General features: G+C 37.8%; 1 protein-coding gene across 7 annotated transcripts in view; it reads left to right on the top strand.

Annotated features, from left to right (window-relative positions):
- vav2 (vav 2 guanine nucleotide exchange factor) overlaps nt 1–22,696 on the top strand; it is a 216,519-nt gene that overhangs the window by 160,378 nt on the left and 33,445 nt on the right. For all 7 annotated transcript variants that reach the window (XM_067422961.1, XM_067422959.1, XM_067422958.1 and 4 more), the window contains exons 4-5: nt 6,116–6,184; nt 19,213–19,318. In XM_067422961.1, the coding sequence (XP_067279062.1) occupies nt 6,116–6,184; nt 19,213–19,318 (175 nt within the window). The remainder of the gene's footprint in view (nt 1–6,115; nt 6,185–19,212; nt 19,319–22,696) is intronic.

Below are 22,696 nucleotides of genomic sequence, written 5' to 3'. Positions count from 1 at the left end.
GGGACCTTCCTATAAAGTGTATTGTTTTTTTGTTTTGTATTGTTTTGTATCTGTTTGAAAAATTTGTTTGCATTTATATATGTTTTTTATTGTTTTATTGTAAGAGAAAACGTAACTTTTTGGGGGACAACAATTTATTCTAACATAATTCTAACATAATTCAATATGTGATCATACCACCATGATAAAAGATTTAGCAATCATTGCGATATGAAAATTTGATCACTAATACCATAATTACATTATTATTAATAAAGTTTGACACAGAAATATTTAAAAACCTATTTTAAGCTTTTTGTATTTTCCTTATAATGTCTCCTTATATTTTCTTAAGCTAAAACACATTTTTTGATAAATTTGCATTGTTCTTCCCCCCCAAAATATGTTTTCAAATGTGCTCCTAGGGACCTATTTTAACGATCTGAGCGCATGGTTTAAAGTGCACTGCGCAAGTGCGCTTAGGGCATGCATGTCTGAATCCATTTTTGCTAATGATGGAAAAAAAACAGTCCAAAAGGGTTGAACCTATTCTCTTAATGAGTCATGGGTGTGTTTTGGGTGCAAGTCAGAGTCTCTTCTCCCATTCCCTTTAAAACCCAGTTGTGCTTGCACCATGGTGGATTTGCAATTTACATGGCGGAATTGAATAGCAGAAAGACTGAATGCTTCTCCAGAGAGGAATCCTTTTTATTTTAATATTTAAAAATGTGTGTGTAATAAGCAGAGTGCATGCACTAATGTGCCCTTTAAATAATATGTTAATGTTAATGTTTGTTCAGGTGCCTCAAAAAAACTATGCACCAACAAAGTGCCTGAACACGCCTCATTTTTAGACCACCAGATGTTTGTGAGTGCATTTGCTATTTAAACAACGTGGCACTTATTGTGAAAATGATAACTGCATCGGGCTGAAACTAGCAAAAAACACTGGCGTCAAGCCTGGCGTCAGGGGGGTGGGGTGGGGGGGATATTAGTATAAAAAGTGTGTTTGTTCATGTTTATGTTCCTGTACATGAGTGTGTGGTATGGTTTTCAATGTACAGTGTGCATGTATGCTGCTAATGATACCTGGTGGTTTATTAAGAAATGAAAGACTTTAGATGAACCTGAAATGATCCATCATTTAAAATAAATTCCAGTTAGATCCAAGCAGAATGTTATTTGAGTTAGATGTCATTTAAGATGACAGACAGTTAAGATGAGCAAACAATGGTATTTATTTAACTGTAATTAATTACATCTCAAAGCGCTCTTACATACGACAGAAACGGTAACTAGAGAAGCTGGTTTACCTTTGCTTTGACAGGAGATGCAGGAAGCAGTGTTTAATTCGCGTAATTAATTAGCATGACATTTGTGAGCAGGTTTAACCTTCTTTATTATAAACACATCTGAAGCAGATGAGGATGAAGTCCTTTTGAACCAAGATGTTTAATTAGCGATTCTTTTGATGAAGCCTTGTAAACAGGCTAATTATTTTGCTATCAGCAATTATTCCATCATGCGATACAGCATCTTTGTGTTATGATGAGTTCAGAATGGTTGTAGTCTCTCATCACAAAGCCTTGTTTAATGAAATACATCTGAGCAAAACATTTATACTTTCACCTTAAAGACGTAATGCATTTATTTGGAGGTTGTTTTTCTCCTGACAATGACTGACGCATTATAATGAGGAGAAAATGAATGTTGTGGATGCCATCTACAATTGAGCTTGTCATGGTGACATTTTCAAAAATCTTTTTACCTTTGATTGCATGTGTTTTAGAGTCCTTAGGTGGTCGCAACCCCCCACAGTTAAGCGCTCTATTCATGTCTATTTTTATACATATAAGAATTGCATGTGTGTTGATTTGATGTATACACGGCCATATGGTCTATATCCGACTATTGGGTTGACTGGCAGCAGCTTTAATGTTATGTTAAAGCTAATGGTGCTGTGTTCTGTTAGCTGTCAGAGAGCATCTCTCTCTCTCTCTCTCTCTCTCTCTCTCTCTCTCTCTCTCTCTCTCTCTCTCTCTCTCTCTCTCTCTCTCTCTCTCTCTCTCTCTCTCTCTCTCTCTCTCTCTCTCTCTCTCTCTCTCTCTCTCTCTCTCTCTCTCTCTCTCTCTCTCTCTCTCTCTCTCTCTCTCTCTCTCTCTCTCTCTCTCTCTCTCTCTCTCTCTCTCTCTCTCTGTCCATCAGAAAGTATAGCATCCCCGAGTGTTGGGAGGTGCGAGGTGAGGAGTTGGTCACATTGTCAGAGCATGTGTTTGTTAGCCTGCTGTTGTTTGGGTGAGGATGTCCAGTGTCAGTTTTGGTTAAGAAGGGGGGGCTGTTTTTGCATCTGACCTCAAAATAAAAATAAAAAAACAAGTGACATTTTGCTTAGATAATGTGTTAAAGCCCTCTAGTTAATATGACTCAAGGTCAGAGTCTTTCCTACCCTATAGCTCTATATTCCTCTCCCGCTCTCTCTCCATCACTGCTGTTTGACAGCTCCATGGAGACAGTAATACAGCGTAGTTATGATTGAAGAGATGGCCCTCTGTCAACATGAGGTTGAACTTTATTCTTACATTTTCTGAAGAAAATGTCAATGCTCTATGCTTGTGCATAACTATAATTAGGGCTGGGCGATATAGAGTAAAAAATATATCTCGATATACGATATATATATCAATATCTTTACAGGAAAAATAACCCCCTAAAAACTACAGCAAAGAATACCATAAAGTCTTTTTTTTTATTGAAGTGCAAAGAGGTAGTCAGTTCATGTAGGAACAAAGTGCTTTTGCGACATTTAAAAAAAAACTCCCTGATAACATAAATAATGAAAATTTATCTGTAAAATAAAAGAAAAAATACATATAGTCTTCTTTTCATTCATTTCATGCTTTCAAAAGATGAATCACAGTTTAATGAATCACAATTACAGTTAAAGTAAACAGTAAGCATTTTGCAGAAAGATGGGGGCATGACTGAGATATAAATAAACTGATTTTGTCATAACACCACTTCCTGTTAAATTTGTATCAAAATTCAAACAGTAGATGTCGCGCTCTTTACTAAAGCGTGACTGAGCGCCTCATCGTGCGGATCATGTACACATGAACCGATATTCCCTTCTTTTCCAGTTACAGAACGAAATATGAATGTCAGAAGGTAGGTTATACAACTTACAGAAGAGCACTGTGTCTCAGGACACCCGGGATGTCTCGTGTTTTCCCTCTTGGTTAAAACACGAATAGACCTATTCATCATAATCCCGTGATAAAGCTGACAAAAATAATAATGGTATTGCAATAATTTTATGTTTTCAAATAATATGCGATCATTTTGACATTTTAACCGAAAACTATGCGATCAGTTATACTCATCGACATGATTGTGACCGCGTCTCGCACCACGCATGTCAATCACTGACTGTGGGTGAAATTTGCGATTTGAACTATGAACATTAATATTTATTTATGAATTTTAGCAAGCAGTTGTGTTAGAAGTAAAATCATGGTCTCTAAACTGAGTCTTGAACAGCGCACGCGCTTGTCAACATGATAAACAATCCTAGTTGCGGACGCCGCCGTGTTCAATGAGACAACACGCGAGGGGAGGGGGAACAAAAGCAACGAGGCGGGAGGCGCGCGAGCATAGCACAGAGAATGCAAAAAGGCAAAGTGGCGGAATCAGAATTAAATATAAACAATATATCGATATATACGATATGTCAAAATCCATATCGAGTTTAAAAAATATCTCGATATATTTTAAATATCGAGATATTGCCCACCCCTAACTATAATAACTATAACATAATGGTAACACTTTGCAATAAGGTTTCATTAGTTAACATTAGTTAACTACTTTTGTTAACATGAACTAATAATGAACTGCATGTATGCAGCATTTATTACTGTTGTTATTAAATTGTGGCAAGGTAGTTGAGCGAGAGACATGGGAGGAGCGAGCGAGATGATCATCACCTGCGAGGCACACTGGTCTCGAGTCCTCTCATGAGGGAGCTCGGAGGCATATAAGGACATGCAACACCAGTGAAGGACAAGAGAGGACCAGGCCTGGACTTTGTTTTGTTTGGTTTATTATGTTTGTGCGTGGCAGTCGTCTTTGAAAATTCTGTCATTATTTACTTACCCTAATGTCGTTCGACACCCGTAAGACCTCCGTTCATCTTCCGATATTTTTGTTGAAATCCAATAGCTCAGAAAGGCCTTCATTGACACCAATGTCATTTCCTCTCTCAAGACCCATAAAAGGCACTAAAGACGTCATTACAAAACCCATCTCACTACAGTGGCTCTACAATAATTTTATGAAGCGACGAGAATAGTTTTTGTGTGAAAAAAAAACCTAAATAACGACTTGTATAGTGATTGGCCGATTTCAAAACAAAGTTTTGAACGGTTATGAATCAGTGTATTGGTTCATGATTTGGATCGCTTGTCAGACTGCTGAAATAACGTGACATTGGTGATCCGAATCCTGAATCGATACACTGATTCATAAAGGTTCGAATCTTTGTTTTGAAAACGGCACCATCACTGTTTGCACAAAAACTATTCTCGTCGCTTCATAAAATGATTGTAGAGCCACTGTAGTGAGATGGGCTTTGTTACGACGTCTGTAGTGCCTTTTATGGGTCTTGAGAGAGGAAATGACATTGGTGTCAATGAAGGGCTGTCTGAGCCATCGGATTTTAACAAAAATAAATTAATTTGTGATCTGAAGAAGATGAATGGAGGTATTAGGGTAAGTAATTATTGACAGAATTTTCATTTTTGGGTGAACTAACCCTTTAAAGTCTTTTAAATGTTCCCGGTCCCCGCCTCCTTCCAACACCAACAAAGATTAATAAATAATGTAACTAATTTATTGCTCATGGTTAGTTCATGTTAGTTAATTAACTAATGTTAACAAATAAGACCTTATTGTAAAGTGTAATTTTTTGCAAATTGCTGTTTGGTTGCTGATGTATTCTGAGTGTTTTTATCATAGACAGATTAATATGTAGATAGTGTTTTCAGATGCTCTAGATATTTAAACAGCACCGCCACCTTGGAGTTGGTTCTTTCATTAACAAAACAACTGACCATCCTCATAAGTGTGTCATTAAGTTATTTACTCAACCGAATTGATTTGTTCAAAAATGATGATTCTTTCAGAAACAAGCAAGCGAGATTCTCTATGCATGAGTTTTCATGCATTCAATGTCTTTGTACATTGAAACATTAGAAGAAAAAAAAATGTTTCAGGGATTATGCTGTGGGTTTGTTTGGATCTTTTTTTGTGACAGAGCAACAACAGATGAACTATCGGTTATGTTCTGTCTAAAATGTAAGTTGTTTGATAGGCTGCGTCCTTGCCTGCTTGTTCCATCTGTGGTGTGATATGGCCATAACACACTCTTGCTTGTGTAATATTTTACGTAATTGTATATAATATTTGGCTCTTTCCAAAGATGATGCGAAGAGCTAAATAAAGCCATGGTGTTTTGTATTGTATGAAAAGAATGCATAATTCAAATGTGTGAATCAGCTCTATTAAATATTGTCCCTTTGAGGCATACCCTATACACACTAAAACGAAAGTGACATGGCTTGCCTCAAAATCACTTTATTTTCCATGCCTCATGTTTTTTGCATGCCGCATATCACCTTTTGCCCCACATAATGTGTGAGATTAAGTGATTTGATGAGATCTCTAGAGGAAGAGCCATGTCATTAATCGAATAATTGATCGGTACTCCATTTGCAGCTTTCTAATTGGCTGGTGGATGTTCATGAGCCCTGGATTTAAAACCCCAGCAGGTCAGCTCTCTGAGGAGTCCTACATGCAGTTATTGAGAAAGGGCTGAGGTGTTTGCGTTTAGGTGTTCCTGTCAAACTGCGAGAGCCTTTGTCATTCAGTCCTGCCATGGCCTTTTCACTGTTCCAACCGTATTCTGTCAAAAATCAGATAAGTGCCTTTGAAACATCTGTCATATTGTTAAAATGTCAATCATGGAGGAGGTGTTCATGAATAAACCCACCTGTTGAATTATGGATGTTGAGAAGTGAATCATGCTATGTCCTTTCCTTCTCTGTGTGCGTTGTTTAATTCTCTCTTCCCTCTCTCCCAGGCCCTTTCCATCAGAGGACACTGCACTGAATGAAGATGATGTGTACCGGAGCTTGGAGGAGTTGGCAGAGTAAGTGTTTTGAATCATAAAAAAATAATATATGGCAATTAGCATAAAACAAGGTGGGCTTTAATCTCTAAAACATCCAAGGTTTACTTAATATTTCTCACATTTTTACTCTTCATGTTTTGTTTTGTTTTCAGTATAGGCCTGTGTATTGACATAAATTTCACGATTTGATTCAATTCTGATTCACTAGCTTGCCATTTGATTCTATTTGGATCCAATATGATTATTTTGGATTTATATCATATACAGTACATGGCAAATTTTCATGGCAAAAAAGAGAGGAAAAATTAAATCTTTCAACTAATGCTGTAAACTATACATGGAAAAATGAATTAAAAACTAGAAATATATATGTGTGTGTATTTATGTATGTATGTACATATATGTACGTATGTACATTTGTTTGTTTATTTTTGTAACTTTAATCAAATTACCATTTATAACTTAGTCCTAGTTCAGTGGCTATTAAGGTTCTTTGGTATGCTACTATTCCAAGCTAAATTTAACCTTCTCATAAGGTTGTCACATTGTGCATGATATTGTTCTCAGCTTTGTTCAACCAATTGCTTTTGTTTGTGAATACTAGATCAGGATCATGATCATTTTTTGTGATTTCTAGGAAGTATTTTCATTTTATGTCACGTTATATTGTACATTTGTATGTAATAATCCTTGAAATTAATTTGATAAAAAAATTATATGAAATTTGTTTTTAATTAATAAAAAAAATCACAAATACAATCTTTTCAAGCAAATTAACTCCGCAACCCATCTGATTTATATACTGATCAGGCATTATGACCACCTTCCTAATATTTTGTTGGTCCCCTTTTGCTGCCAAAACAGCCCTGACCCTTCAAGGCATGGACTCCACTAGACCCATGAAGGTGTGCTATGGTATCTGGCACCAAGATTAGCAGCAGATCCTTTAAGTCCTGCAAGTTGCGAGGTGGGGCATCCATAGATCGGACTTGTTTGTTCAGCACATCCCACATATGCTTGATTTGATTGAGATCTGAGGAATTTGGAGGCTAAGTCAACATATCAAACTCGTTGTATTCCTCAAACCTAAAAAATTCCTAAAAAAAAATTCTCTGTCACCAGGGAATACCTTTTCCATGAAAGGACATGGTTTGCAACAGTGTTTAGGTAGGTGGTACATGTCAAAGTAACATCCACATGGATGGGAGGACTCAAGGTTTCACAGCAGAACATTGTCCAAAGCATCACAATGCCTCTGCCAGCTTGTCTTCTTCCCATAGTGCATCCTGGTACCATGTGTTCCTCAAGTAAGCTCTGCATACTCACTCAGCCATCTACGCGATGTGAAAGAAAATGGGATTCATCAGACCAATGGTCCAGTTCTGATGCTACTGTTGGTGCTTTCGACAGTGGACAGGGATCAGCATGGACACCCTGACTGGTGTGTGGCTATGCAGCCCCATACACAACAAACTGTGATGCGCTGTTTATTCTGACACCTTTTTATCAGAACCGGCTTGAACTTCTTGAGCAATTTGAGCTACAATAGCTCGTCTGTTTGACCTTACCACACAAGCCACATGATCACAAATCACAATTTGGTCTTTGTCAAACTCCCTCAAATCCTTACACTTGCCCATTTTTCCTATTTCTAGCACATCAACTTTGAGGACAAAATGTTCAGGTGCCGTGATAAAGCTGTGTGCCGTGTTATTAATTTCACCTATTATGCCTGATCATGTATATAGCCATTTCGTATGGCTATGAGCATGATATTGCTCACATGGTTAAGATTTCTCATGACTGGGACAGCATTGGTCAATGGATTGATCTATTTGAAGTAAGATTCAGCTTCACCCTAGAGCTGATTTGCTTATCAGTTGTGCCTTATAAAGTGTTGTACAAAGAGCCTGAGTGCTTAATTCTGATTTATTGCTCCGATTTAAAAAAAAAATTAAAATAAATTCAAGTGCTGTTCTCCTGGCAAGTTGGCAACTGCCAAACCCAATCTCTTCCATTGAATTGACAGACAGAGAAGTGTGATTCGCCACTACAGAGAACATGTCTCCACTGCTCTAGAGTCCATTGGCGGCGTGCTTTACACCACTGCATCTGATGCTTTGCATTGCACTTGGTGATGTAAGGCTTGGATGCAGCTGCTCGGCCATGGAAACTAGGGGTGTCGAAATTAATCGTTCCTTCGATGCATCGCGATGCAGATGAGGAGGATTCGGTTCGGTACCAGTTGTTCATTGATAGACCATAACCAATTATAATGCACTTATTCTTTTCTTAGACTTTAGTTTTGACTGTAAGGCGGCTCAGACCACTTCTTAAAGTGGCTTTTAGAATTTACTTTTGTGTATTTTTGTGCCCAGACTTGAGTTTTGTTTGATGTTTGATACATTTAAGAAGCTTGTTTTCTTTGAGCAGGTAAAATTAAAGGTTCAGTTCATATAACTGACTGCTTGTGTTTATTGACAAAATTGTATAAATGAGGATGCAGTGCATCATCAATGCATCGTAATACCGAATTGAACCCAATCGATGGGATGATAATTGTAATCGAAGCAAACCATGAGACCAGTGTAGGTTCACACTCCTAATGGAAAGTTCACAAACTGACTTATTGCACAGGTGGCAGCCTATCACGGTACCACGCTTGAATTCACTGAGCTCCTAAGAGCGACCCATTCTTTCACAAATGTTTGTAAAAGCAGTCTGCATGCCTAGGTGCTATACACCTGTGGCCCTGGGCTTGATTGGAACACCTAAATTTATATTATTAAATTATTTATAAGTTATATTTTGGGTATCATATATCTGTAATTTTAGTTTTTTTTAAAGTCTTAAAAAATAAACAAAATTTTTAGTGCAAAAAAGTCATTAGATTACTATATAATTATTTTGTAATTATTTACAATGAAATGCATTACATTTTACAGATGAAATCCTTTGTTTTCTTCTATTGTTACATCTTTTAATGAGAATTGTAAAATAAGTTTATGCCCTTTTTCTATTTGCTCTTATATGCACTGAAAGTTCTACGGCTTTGAAAATGTTTGTTAATAATAAAGTTATTGTTTTAATAAGTGAGATATCTGTTGTAGATTGTGTAAACTAATTTTTTTTTTTTTTACAAACCCTGGTCCTGTATGCATTTGCATAATGAATGCTTTTGTTTTCCAAGCTCTATGCGTCTTCCTCAACTTGAGGAAGACTGTTTTGTGCTTCATAGGAAGTTTATTATGCCACTTTGAAGACAAAGTCAACGGTAGCAATAGTCCAGTTTAAATTTCCTGCTTCCAACTTTATTCAAGTAGCATTTCAGGCATATTACTTGAAATTCTCTGACCTCAGCCAGACAATAACATTTCTTTAGTCGTTGCCATCTTGGAAATTGTCATGAAGTCAGTTGTTCTCAGACTGTCTTAAAGTTGGGTGTTCTAGTGCTCTGTTACAGTGGTCATTTTTAAATGGGAGATGGGAGAATGCCAAGTTCTGATTTTTATGGAATGCAGCATTAATTATTAGCATTTCAATATAATTGTAGTTTAAAATGTAGTTTTATTTATCTATTTATTCACATAGTCAGATCTACAGTGTCAGTCTGGTGCAGTCATCCTCGGACAAATAGGTAGGCGTTAAACGCTCTTTTTGATACCATGGAAATGCCATGCCCGGAGCATGGTATGCTGGCAGTGTGGGCGTTAAGAAGAGTGAGGGTGAGGGAGGTTGAAGGAGGGTGAGGGAGAGTGAGGGGGTTGTGTGGTGACAGGCACGATTCTTGGCTGATTAATTGTGAATAATTAGGTAGCAGGACAGATAGGTGTCATTCATCTGCAGAGGATGGCTTGACAAAAACGTGTTAGTGCAGACTGCATACATTACATTTCTCACAATGCTTGTCCGAAACTTCTGTGGAGCCTAAATGGAGATAATAATAATAATAATAATAATAATAATAATAATAATAATAAATTTTATTTGTAAAGCCCTTTTCATAGTTAAAAACAATCCCAAAGTGCTAAAAGAGATGAGATGAGCCTCTGTCACAGTTCAAATGGTCTCAATTTAAGAGCAGCCTAAAGAAACCTAGCTTGTGGACATGCTTTATTTAGCCGATATGAAGTGTGGATAGACAATATTTAATTCAGAGCGAACAAAAACAAGGCACTTATTGCACTTTTAATAACTTGTCTTACTTAATGTCACATCCTGCTCTATATCTTCTCGTTCACTCATGTATGTATTTGAGTCTTGTCAACGGAAAGTTGCATGGATTTATTTAAATACAGAGGAAAAATAAGGTTACAACACTACAAAATGTAACATTCATCAGATTACCCACTCTTATCCTGGACCATGTATTATTTTTTATACCCTTGTTTGATGAAGGGTTTTTATAGGGCATTGGTGATTGGAGAGGGACAGGATCAAGATATGACACAGGCTGGATTTAAACCTGGGAACCAAACTAGAGATTTGCTATAACATTAAAACTGTAAATGTAGTGGTGCCTCTCAGTGGAGAGGACTGCTTTGTTTTTTATACATGAGAGCAACAAAGAAACATGCAAAATTATGGTACTGTCTGCTCTATTTCAGAGCTCAACAATAAGGTTTGCACTGAGTTTTGGGACAGTTAGGCTGAAATTCACTGAAAATTCTTACATGTATTGATCTTGTACATCTGTACTAAAATATTTGCTTTTCTTTGATTTGATTTTACAGTACTATGGCAAGGTTTGCTGATTCATCACCAAGATCTAGATGAGGTTTTATTGATAATTGAAAAATGACTTGACATTCAAGTGACAGTCTTGAAAGCACCCATTCAAAGTCCATTTTAAAAACAATAATGCATAAAAGACCCACATTATCAACAAATGTAGGAATTCCATCAACTAACCCAAAACACTCTCCCACTGGCCCCAGGGCATTGGGCCATCTTTACTGTCTATATGAGACCATATGTGAACCTTTGACATTTCCACTATGAACAGCCTCTTGCACTGATCCGTATCGACTTTAGAAGCTGCCTGATATGGCCTCAAGTGATTGCTGACCTCTTTCCAAGATCTTGATAGCCCTCTGCCATGTGAGCCCACTTTACATGCAGATTCATGTTAAAACTCATCTCAGTGCCAAATATAATATAGGTTAAACCTACAGCCAGAGCACAAGCTCTCGCTGCACTGCCAGTGATGGAACAGTGAATATGAGCAAATTAATGAAACTACCCATCCATGCGGACCCATGACCTTTCACAGCCATAAATATGGTTCAATTCCAGCACAACACTGCCGTCTAATAATGGAAAGGTCTCTGATATGATACACTGGGACACAGTTTAACAAGCACTTTCATCAGGCCGCTTGGAGCTCTCTTAATTGGACTGTGATATCATTGTCTGATTTAATGGAAATATGCATGAAAGGTTTTTTTTCCCTTCTCTTTTTTTGCTGTGCTACAGAACCTACAAAAGTCATGTAGCTTCAATAGGTTTATTCATATTAGCCCTGTGTCTGTTTCTATTAGATTGGAGATGTTTCTCAGTCTCAACATTGTGCCATATGCGGCGCTAAACAGAGTGGGAATGAGAAGACTGCTGATTGTCCTCAATAATATTGTCATGTGTTTCAGCTATTGAAGTAAAGTGCATGCTTCATTTGAAGAGATAAAAAGTAGAAAGTGCTAATTAAGGTGCTTTTGTGAAAGGTTAATGATGTTCATTAAGCACTTTCGTTGGGTTTACTCTTGAATGTGAGATATGACTGCGACTCTCCACTTCAAAAGAGCATTAAAAAAGAGACCGCATTCACTCATACTGCTTAAGGTCAGCAGGTTTGAATGAAACCATGAGGACTCTTAAGTACAGTACAGTCAGGGCTGTTTTTTTAATTAACTCTTTTGTGATTTTTGTGAACACAGGGACTGACAAACTGTGCAATTGTCTGAAGGACTATGCTTAGCAGTCTCTGGATTAAAATTTGAACCATTCAAATTTGTTTATATAGTTTCATGGTGTTTTTTTTTGGTTTTCTACACATTGCACATGGTGGGCCGATCTGTTTCTGAAATTATGTAAGGGTGGTTCAGAAGGGGAGCTCCATCACAAACTATTGCATTTATTTTACCAACACCTCTGTATTTTGACATGTTAACAGGTCCTGAGCCAGCGACTGTGGTCTTGAGCACTGTTAGGGTTAGTGTATTCAGGTATGCACTGATCAGAACTGACTACTGTTGGTAATGGAGTGGTATACATATGGCAGGGTTGTTAATTCTGGGTTATTATAATCTGTGATTTCATATCCAATCCAGCCCTACTGGATTTCCCAGCATTACCGTCACTTTCTACCATATTTAATGTGTTCATCCAAAAACTGACAAAGCATGAAATTGTTCAGTTTTCGCAAGCAGACTGTGTCTCTTTTTGCCAAATAGCAATCAGATGTTTGGATGTACATCATGTCAGCAATGATTTACTTCATCCTGACTGGTTGCTACTATGTTACAATCTCTCCTGAGGCATTGTGGGTAGTGAAGCCCCAGGCCAAAGCACTCTGAGCCTTCAGGAGGGACAAACTACTGCCATTGGCACCTGTCTCTCCTGGTACCTCTCTGAACTCTGCAGCCAGCGACCTTTTCAGTCAAGATGATGGACAGGTTTGGAAATTTAACTAACATTCAGTAGAATCCTCAAATAATATATAACATCTCAACCAAGTAGTTTGGTGCTCCAAGAATCTATGTGTAACCATCATTCGGTTTATTCAGCCATCACAAAAGATTTGCATATGACAGATTGAATTAAAATCTTTCTTTACACTGAACATTTTTTTAGGGCAAGTGGTTACACAAAATTATTTATCTTGGTCCCACTTTATGTTAGGTGGCCTTAACTACTTTGTACTTGCATCAACAAATAAGTCCAATGTACTTATTGTGTTCATATTGTATTGCAAAATACTTTTGCGAATATTGAGTTGAGGTTTGGGACAGGTGTGGTGGTATGGGTTTAAGTTTAAGGATAGGGTTAACTGTAAGGGAAGTGTCAACAATGTAATTATAAATGTAACTACAGATATTAATACATTAATATTATATAGAATATACTATTATTAAACTGTTATCACACTTATGTTAGCCACCCTGCTGTCATGAAATGTAGTGTAGCCACTGTCGATCACTAAGCCTTGCCAGTATGCCTGTTTTCTTCAGAGGCTTTAAGATCAAATCTAAGACTTGAGGTCACATCTCTCACTGATATGCAAAATGTTGCCTGTCTGATAACATGTACAGAACTTTACACCATGTACTGGTCTTTTGTAGTACACAGGGTCAGTGTGGCTGGGAACGTGTGACAGGCATGAAGCAGCAGCATGTGGTCCTCTTTCCTTGCCATGCCCTGAGTCCATATGTAGCATGTTCTGCCAGTGATCTCAACTTTTCCCCTTACCATCCTTCTTATTACTTCATCTTGAGTTGCTGTGATCGGTTCTAGTATGACACTGTGCGGTGAAGTTAACCTTTATTGACATACTCTTATGAGTTTGGGATGGATCCTTTGCTCTGCTCTAAACATGGTTTTCCCTTTCTTGGTTTGTGGTTGGGTAAGTGAAGAAAACATTCAAGAACACTGTAACAAAAGTGAAATCAGCACTTTTGAGCGGTCATAGTAGCTTAGATAGCATGAAACCACAAAATATTTCATGAATTCAGTGAATTCTTGGTTGTGGCCTAAATGGAGACTCTTTCCACACTTTCGATATACAGATTATGTCAATTTACACTATATTGAATCAAACCAGATTTTTTTTGTTGGCACTCATAGATGCATATGTAATTCCCACCCATAAGAACCACAAGTTGGATCAGCCTTAATTACATTATTTTGACAGCCGAGCTGGTCTTTTGATTATTGTATTCTTGTAAAAAGAAGCATTTTGTGCTCTTCCCATCTGCTCATGATTTAAAGACACTTAATGGAGTACTGTCATTGCATACTAGAGGTTAAACAGATCGTAGTTGATCCGTGATCCATACGGACCAGGCCCCATGGTTCAGCACGCATGTGATTCACAGATTAATTGCAAGTTTAACAACTATAGAGTGAAAGTTTTATAATTTGCACATTTTGTCTTGCCAGTTTACACATTCAATAGATTTTAAACCATTCCAGCATTTGAGATTGATTATTCTTTCTCCTCTTCTTACACTTCGATGGACACAATTATGTCAAAATACCTGTCTTGGCAAGTATTCTTGTAAACACAGTTATGTCTTAAGAGCGTATGAACAAAAACAGTTGATTGTAATTTACTTTTAATTAGATGGTCTTGCTTTTGCCTTTCAAAATGTTTGTACTTTAGTTAGTGAAGTGAAGGGAGGTGAGGTGAGGTGAAGTGAAGTGATGTGTGCTTAAAGTATGGTGACCCATACTTGGAAGTTGTGCTCTGCATTTAACCCATTCAAGTGCACACACACAGTAGTGAACAATTGGGGGTCCTGTCGGACCTGAGACTCAAACCCACAACCTTCCGGTTACTAGTCTGACTCTCTAACCATTAGGCCACGACTGCCCCAAATTAGTTTTTTCTGTGTCTGAGTACCGGAGTACTTAGAGTGCTTTGAGTAATTAATGTAAAGTAAAGATACCCCCCACCGCCTAAATATTTTTTTTTTCTTGCTGATACAAAAAACGATCCAATCAGTGACTCAAAAACCATAATATAATTCGAACCATGACTTTTGTGATCCACTATTTCATAAAAAAGTGAGCAACCTATTTTTGCCAACTAGATTTAAACCACAGTGAGAGGAAAAAACGGTTCCTTTTTTTTTTTTTTTTTTTTTGACATTTTCTGCATTCATTTATTCTACACGAAAAACACAGAACCTCACAATCCACTGTACAGATCACTGCACCTCACATAGTGCAGTTAATGCTTGTCTGGAGGGATTTGAGGTCACACAATAGATGCCATTAGAAATCTTTTTTGCCTCAGTTTTTTGAGTTTGGGGCCAATAGGATTCAGAGGAATAATGTTTTTGTTTTTTCCTCAGTCCATGTTGCTCTGACAGACAGGAGCTCTGCGAGTGAGGAAAGTCAACTCAGCTAATGAGGGAAGCCATCTGTCCTTCAGGGTGAACTGTACAACCTCAATTAATACTTCAAACAGTCCCTTTCTCAATGTGGACACAGTGCTGAATGTTAGATTGAGACCAGCACCTTTCTTTTTATTAGCTTGTCCATTCCTACCTACTGTTCAAACATATGCATGCATGTCATGTTTTGTCATTTTGAAAAAGGAACGACATTCAAATAATGTTCAAAAAGGTAATTATTTTGGATTCAGCAATTTCACAGTTCTCTTATAGGGTTTGTATGTAAGTGAATGTAATCTTATCCCTGTACTGCTCCTGTTGTACAACTCTTTTAATGAAAGACAGTTCAATAAACGTTGTCTATTTGACCATTTCATCTATCCTTATTTTAAACCGGTCCTTTCAAGGATGTATTGATTGACAGGACAGTTCTCCCCAGAACCTTCTAGTGGCTTTCTAGTTGTACTTTAATTAAATTGTGTGTGTGAATATATATATATATATATATATATATATATATATATATATATATATATATATATATGTATGTATGTATGTATATATATATATATATATATATATATATATATATATATATATATATATATATATATATATATATGTATGTATGTATGTATATATATATATATATATATATATATATATATATATATACACACACACACACACACACACACACACACACACACACACACACACACACACACACACACACACACATATATATATATATATATATTACCTACCTATATTGTATTTATAGAAAGCATTCACAGGCAAATTTACTTAAAGGGGGGGTGAAATGCTGTTTCATGCATACTGAGCTTTTTACACCGTTAAAGACTTGGATTCCCATCCTAAACATAGACAAAGTTTCAAAAACTAATTTTGAACGTTTGATGGAGTATTTCAGTTTCAAAAATACTCCTTCCGGTTTCTCACAAGTTTCGGAGAGTTTTTTTCGAGTATGGGTCCGCTTGACGTTAAAAGAGCGGAAGGTCCTTGTATGGGCCATACGGGCTCTTCTCCCGGTCGGGTGCGCATGCGTAACTAGAGCGAGAGAGGAAATGCACGCCCATAAACACTCTCAGCTGCAGATCCACTCGTCCGTGAACACTTATGTCGTTATAGTCCGCGCCGCGCTCCACTTTATTCCTATGGGTGACATCAAGCGACTTCTACGCTTCAGCACAGCATTCCGGGAAGGCAGCGCTGGATTTGAACCGATTTGAACGCAGAAATGACGGGAAGCTTCAGAGCATCGCTTCAGTCGCGTCGCAAAGTGGATCTCCACGGTCACTGATGTCACAGGACTTCACCAAATCATACCAAAGAAGTGTGTTTTTGACAGAGCGGTCCCAGCGATAAAGGTTCGGTCCTGCTTTGGAAGCAGCCGGTGCGTAAAACTGCTTCAAATGTCTTGCTGTTGGCTATCGTCGCCTGAGTAAACATCAGTAAATGACATGACATGTGCTTCGTCATTCAAATACGCTACTCCACTGTTGTTCTATGTATAACGTTACACTAGTCTGATGTGCAAAACCGTTTTGCTTGCTACTGTTAAGGTTTAGTCACATACAATAGTCCATAAACCGATTCATGTCCTCATATACTGCGAGTAATCACTGGATCTTTGGTAAGTTGTAAGGAACACTTTAACGAGTCCAAACTTTAGTTTAAACTGATAATTATTTGTTTTACTTGCGTTTTTGCAGTTTCCCCTATTAAATCCAGTCACGCAGCAGCTCTTTTGCCAGTCCGAGTATATATAATAGGACTGATTCTAGTGCTTTAGACTCCTGTGGACAATTGCGGCCAAACTAATAGTACTAGTAGGCCACCAATACATTTTTTCTTTATTCTTAAAAAAAAGCAATAAAAGATGTAAAGAAACATACAAATACAGACAAAATCCCTTAAACAAACCAGCAATACATTAAATTACCCATAATGGAGGTCTAATATTAAAGACATCCAGAATCCATGCATTTTGCAGCCACAGGTGCAAATCAAAGAATTTCAGTCAGTAACATAATTAAAATACAGAAAAAATATACTAAGTATTTTTTGTTCTGAAAGTCAGTGTGAAGGTGATGAACTTCCTTATAAAATTGTGCAGCTGTTCTGGATGTGCAGGTATAGAAGGTCACACAGATGGATTAACACCCAACAATTCTTTCCAGATTAACTATCCTCCAAAAATTGGCAACTCCTTCTGGCTGGCTTCCATCCATCTATGCCAGTCATTTCCCATGATTCAGTAAAACTGCACTGTTTAGAAACTAACATGGTGATGTCTTAGAAATGTATGTAGTCTACCCACACAGGTGTCGGATGTAGCTGTGCATTAAGTGGCTAGCCGGATTTTAGCTAGTTTAAAAGGGCCAAGTAGGTGTTTAGCTGGACAGTCAGTTTGTCTCCCAGCATGACCAGGTCCCTTAAAAAGTTTCCCAAGTCCCTTTAAAAGCAGCCAAAAGATCACCAAACCAGGTTTGGCTGTTTGTTTGTTTGTTTTTCAGCTGGCTAATATTGTGTTCTGCAAAATAAATTGACCAGTTTTTCGCAAATATATAGATTTGGCAGGTCATTGCAGAAAATTAAAATGATATATTTTACTTCTTGTTCCTAGCAAAACAAGTATTTAGTAATAGCTTACTGTGCTTTGAAATAAACATGTATTTGCTAAAGAACGTGGAGTGTTAGATAATATAATTTATGAAATATTGTAGCATGCAATTAATCTTCTGACTGACTAATTATGATGCTTTAATGGCTTTTCAAAGTATCCTTGCACACTCAGACAGGTTGCTAAATGCTAATTAGGATCTCTATGGCAAACAGAAATTATTTGTTGTCTGTTAGACATATATTGCATCTCATTATAAAAGCAAGTGTTAATTTTGTACTTTTTTTGGAGGGGAGGGCAAAAAGAAGGACTGGGGAATGTGTTTGTATGTCAGTTCCTCCATTAGCCGATGAGGCAGTGAGCTAATCTCCTGGACAGGCGTTTGATTCAAGCCGCGTTAGCTTTTCACACTTGTTTTAGCCTGCAATTGGATACATCAGCCGAAGTGAGGAAGGAACTTGTTGCTGTCTGGTTGCAAAGCTGTCTGGTGTGTGTGTGTGTGTTTGAGAGAGTAAGTTCTTTCTTAGAGAGGAATGGATGACTGATTTGATTGTTGATGTGAGAGCACAGCTGGGACCAGGACACCTTCTGTGATGTCAGCCCATTTTATTTAGACCATTCCCTTTTTTCCCCCGGAGAGAATGGCGGCAGAGTGTGCAGTGATGGATAGGTTCACTGTGGTCTCAGGGCTCTTTCGATGTCTGATAAACACATACACAAGCTAATCAGGGTCACAAACTGTATGACTATCTCTCACATAATTCTGTCTCAAACACTTTGCAATGTTTAACCTGGAGCGATGTGATAAATCAGTATCATTTCCATGTCATTTTGAGTGTTGCTTACCAGTTATGATATGTAGTGCTGGATATTTCATTGCATTAATTTGTCTCAATATTTTGCTTCAAGTGATGACAAAAAAAGAAACTTGACACTGCAGACCTAGTGCGTTGTGTCTGGTTAGGACACAGAATGTTCAACTCTGCTCCATTCACTTCTGTATAATGTTTTTGTAATGTTTTTTCAATGTTTCAATGTCCATGCTAATTTTTCTGGCAGTAGTCTTTACTGTGACTTGTAATCAATTTAATTAATCCTTGCTGAAAAGTGTTCATTTCTTTTTTCTTTTATTTCTTACTGACCCCAACATTTTGAACAGTAGTGTACCCCCTTGGTTTTTGAATGCTTGCTGCTTTCCCAGAGACAACTATAAGTAAATCCATTTGTATCTGTCGTTTTTAATGTATGTTAACCCACTGCTTCCTTTGTGCTCTTTTTCTGCACAGCGAGCACGATGTGGGAGAGGACGACATATATGACTGCGTCCCCTGCGAGGATGATGGGGACGACATCTATGAGGACATCATCAAGGTGGAGGTTAGACAGCCCATGGTGAGTGAGACACCGTACGGGCGACGCTCATTGGTGCGTGTGTGAGAGAGGATATAGATGGATTGTTTCCTGTCATTTCCCACGGCTGTGCGCGTGTTCACTTGCTCTGCTTACATTTGCTGCTTTGCCTCCTTAATGCTGCAGATCAGATACATGCAGGTAAGTGTCACGCTGTACCGCACATGATTCTCTTTCGATCCTTCAGTGCTCCTCTTTCCTTTCCTTTAAATGTGTCGACACAAGCCATTGAGCCCTTTACACACGTATATGAAGAACCCGTTAAGCAGGTCGTTTCCCACTCACATTGACAGTTCATTGAAGTTCCAACAATTTATTTTATTAAAGAATAGGCAGCCAAAAATTATAATTTTCATAATTGTCATCATGTATTTGCCCTCAAGATGTTTTGAAGAATGATGATGCTAAAATTTTTCATACATTGACTAAATAAGATCTTGATAACTCCTCAGACCCTCAGATATGTGACGGCAGCCATATTGCGGCAGAATGCCCACCCCGTACCAGCTAACACTGCTGTATACATTAAATATAGACTACAACTACAAAAGTTATTCAATCAAAGGGCAGTGAGTGATTTCATCCTTGTCTTTTGTTGTTTGATTAACAATAATGACTGCAGCAGATTTATTAGGCTGCTGTCACTTTAAGAGCTGCAGTGATTCAATATGCAGTTACACACGATTTCTATCTCTCCTGTTTACATTCACTTAGGACATAACCGACTGAATTTACGAAGATGCTTGGCAAAACTGACCGTTTAGGCACGTATCTGAAGCCCACAGTATATTTTTCTATCTGCCCCATGTCGGAGTGCACACACACAAAGCCGTCTAGGGAAAAGTATCTCTTTTGCGGCTTAATGCATTTTTAATAACACTGTTTAATATCAAGCATGTCCCACAGTTTAGCAACAGTAGCCTGCATTTTACAACACTCAAATATTTGGCTGATTTGGATGTTAATTTTGGCTTGAAGAGGAACGAAAGCACGCTGCTGTGAAGGAAAGGAAGGTGTGCTAAACAGAATGCAGCAGCGACAAAATTATTGTTTTACATCGATTATCTTCTTTTCATAATCATTTGAGGCCAAAATCAGAATTAAAAAACCAATTACGATTAATCGTACAGCCCTAAGCCAGACCTTTTTTCACGTTTTGTAATTAATTAGGACAGACCAGTTTGAATATGTAGAAACCTGATCTGAGAGCTTTAGCCGGGGGAAAGATTTGTTAAAATAAGCATTTTGTTTTTTCCACAAACAAAACTTAAAAGACTTTATAGAACAGAACAGAAATTAATCGTAAAATAGTAGTCCAAAATATGAATTTAACATATTTTGGACTACTATTTTGCTACCTTTTATAGTAATTTTTGTCCTTTTTGGAGCTGTACAACATTTGGTCTCTATGTATATTAATTGCATGGGAAAGAGAATTTCTGTTTCAATGGTTAAAAGAAAGTCATACAGGTTTGGAAAAACATGAGGGTGAGGAAATGATGCCAGACTTTCATATTTGATGTGTATTCATATTTGTTCCTTTTAATATTAGGGGTATTTTATTATCCTTTAGGGAGAAATGCTTTATTTCATGCGAGGAGTTGAGTTGGGTATTGGGTTTAAGTTTTATTGATTCCGATTATTATCAATTCCCAGTTTCAATTCCATTAAAGCTACACTGTGTAACTTTTTTAATTTATTATTAGCTAAAAACACTTAATTTCAAAAATATATGTGCTCATTAATGTATATATAAGTAATAAAGTATTACGTTTTAACACTCAATGGCACTCATGGACGAGGTCGAACGGGAAGCCTGGATGGGAGACCTCTTCTGCAGGAGGTGCTCACGCTGTGGTCTGTGTGGGTCCTAACACCCCAGTATAGTGATAGGGACACTATACGGTCAAAAAGCAGTCATTCGGATGAGATATTAAACGAGGTCCTGACTCTCTGTGGTCCTTAAAAATCCAAGGATATCCTTCAAATAAAAAAATGTAGTGGTATAACCCCAGCATCCTGGCCAAATGTGCCCATTGGCCTCTGTCCATCATCATGGCCTCCTTATCATCCCCAAATACTAATTGGCTTCATCCCTCTGTCTCCTCTCAACCAGTAAGCTGGTACGGGGTGGGCATTCTGCCGTCACATCATTCAGGTGGATGCTGCATATTGGTGATTGAGGAGGTTCCCCCCTTCCATATGTAAGGTGCTTTAAGTGCTATGAAAAGTGCCATTTAAATTAATCAAATTATTATTATTATTATTATTCTATCTGGAACCGATTCGAAAAATAAAACTGATTCTCGATACCTGACACTAGCGAGGAGTGTCTTTCTTCCTTTGCTAGAAATGAGAAGGGGAGGTTGACTCTGTCCTGATGTCTGTCTGAGTTTAAAGTGTGTGCTGTCTCACAGAGTGAGCTAATGTTAGGTTATTTTAAACCCATGAGGGAGGAAACATCCTCTGCAGACAGAGAAAACTGCTGGGTCCCACCCTAACAGAGATACACATATGCACACACTCGGAATAAGACTCTCAATCTGTGTCATCAGACAGATGCTGCAACAAGGACACATTAGACTCTCAGTGGGGCAAATACAGAGGGAGAGAAGAAAATCATGGTGAAAAAAGAGTGTCAGAGACCAAGATTCTGACCTGTTTTGTGGCTTTTCGCAAATTATATCTTCTTTATCTTTGTGTGGGTCCTAACGTTCCCAGTATAGTGATCTTAATACTGTCAAAAAGCACCGTCCTTCGGATGAGCCGTTAAACCGAGGGAGTGGATAGGCACTGGAGTTTCATATGTCAGTGAAAGTCACAGATATATTTGCCTTTCCCAATACTGGTTGCTTTCATTGTTGCTAGGCAGCCCTTTGAAAAGATTTTTCCCTTTTTCTTTGTCCTTCTTGCTCTCCAATGAAACATTTGTTTGTGATCTTGAATTTCTCTGGATGTGTGCAAGTTTGCTTTGGCCTCATGTACCACCAGGCCCAGATGTTTAAATGTGTGTTGTGATGTTCATCCAACTCTGACCTCCAGCTGGTGTGCCTTCCCTAGGCTCCAGTGTTATCAGCATATTCTTAAGCTCACAAACCTGCTTGCGTTACACCAAGACCCAGTGATTATGCTTAATCAAATGCATCATGTTCTATTAGATCATTTTCTGTTGTTATTGTTTTGTGAATTGACCTCATTTAATTCCTCAGTCCTCATCAAAACCACATTTATGAATTTCCTAAAGTTTTTTAGACTTAGATGTGTATGTCGTTTTGATTGAATGAAATACTAAACTCTTGCTCTTGCTTCCTTGTCCATGTTGCCCTTGAGGTTTTGTTGTGAAATACTCTGTCCTCCTTT

Source organism: Pseudorasbora parva, chromosome 18 (assembly GCF_024679245.1).
Source record: "Pseudorasbora parva isolate DD20220531a chromosome 18, ASM2467924v1, whole genome shotgun sequence".
Taxonomy (NCBI): domain Eukaryota; kingdom Metazoa; phylum Chordata; class Actinopteri; order Cypriniformes; family Gobionidae; genus Pseudorasbora; species Pseudorasbora parva.
This window is presented reverse-complemented; position numbering and strand designations above follow the sequence as displayed.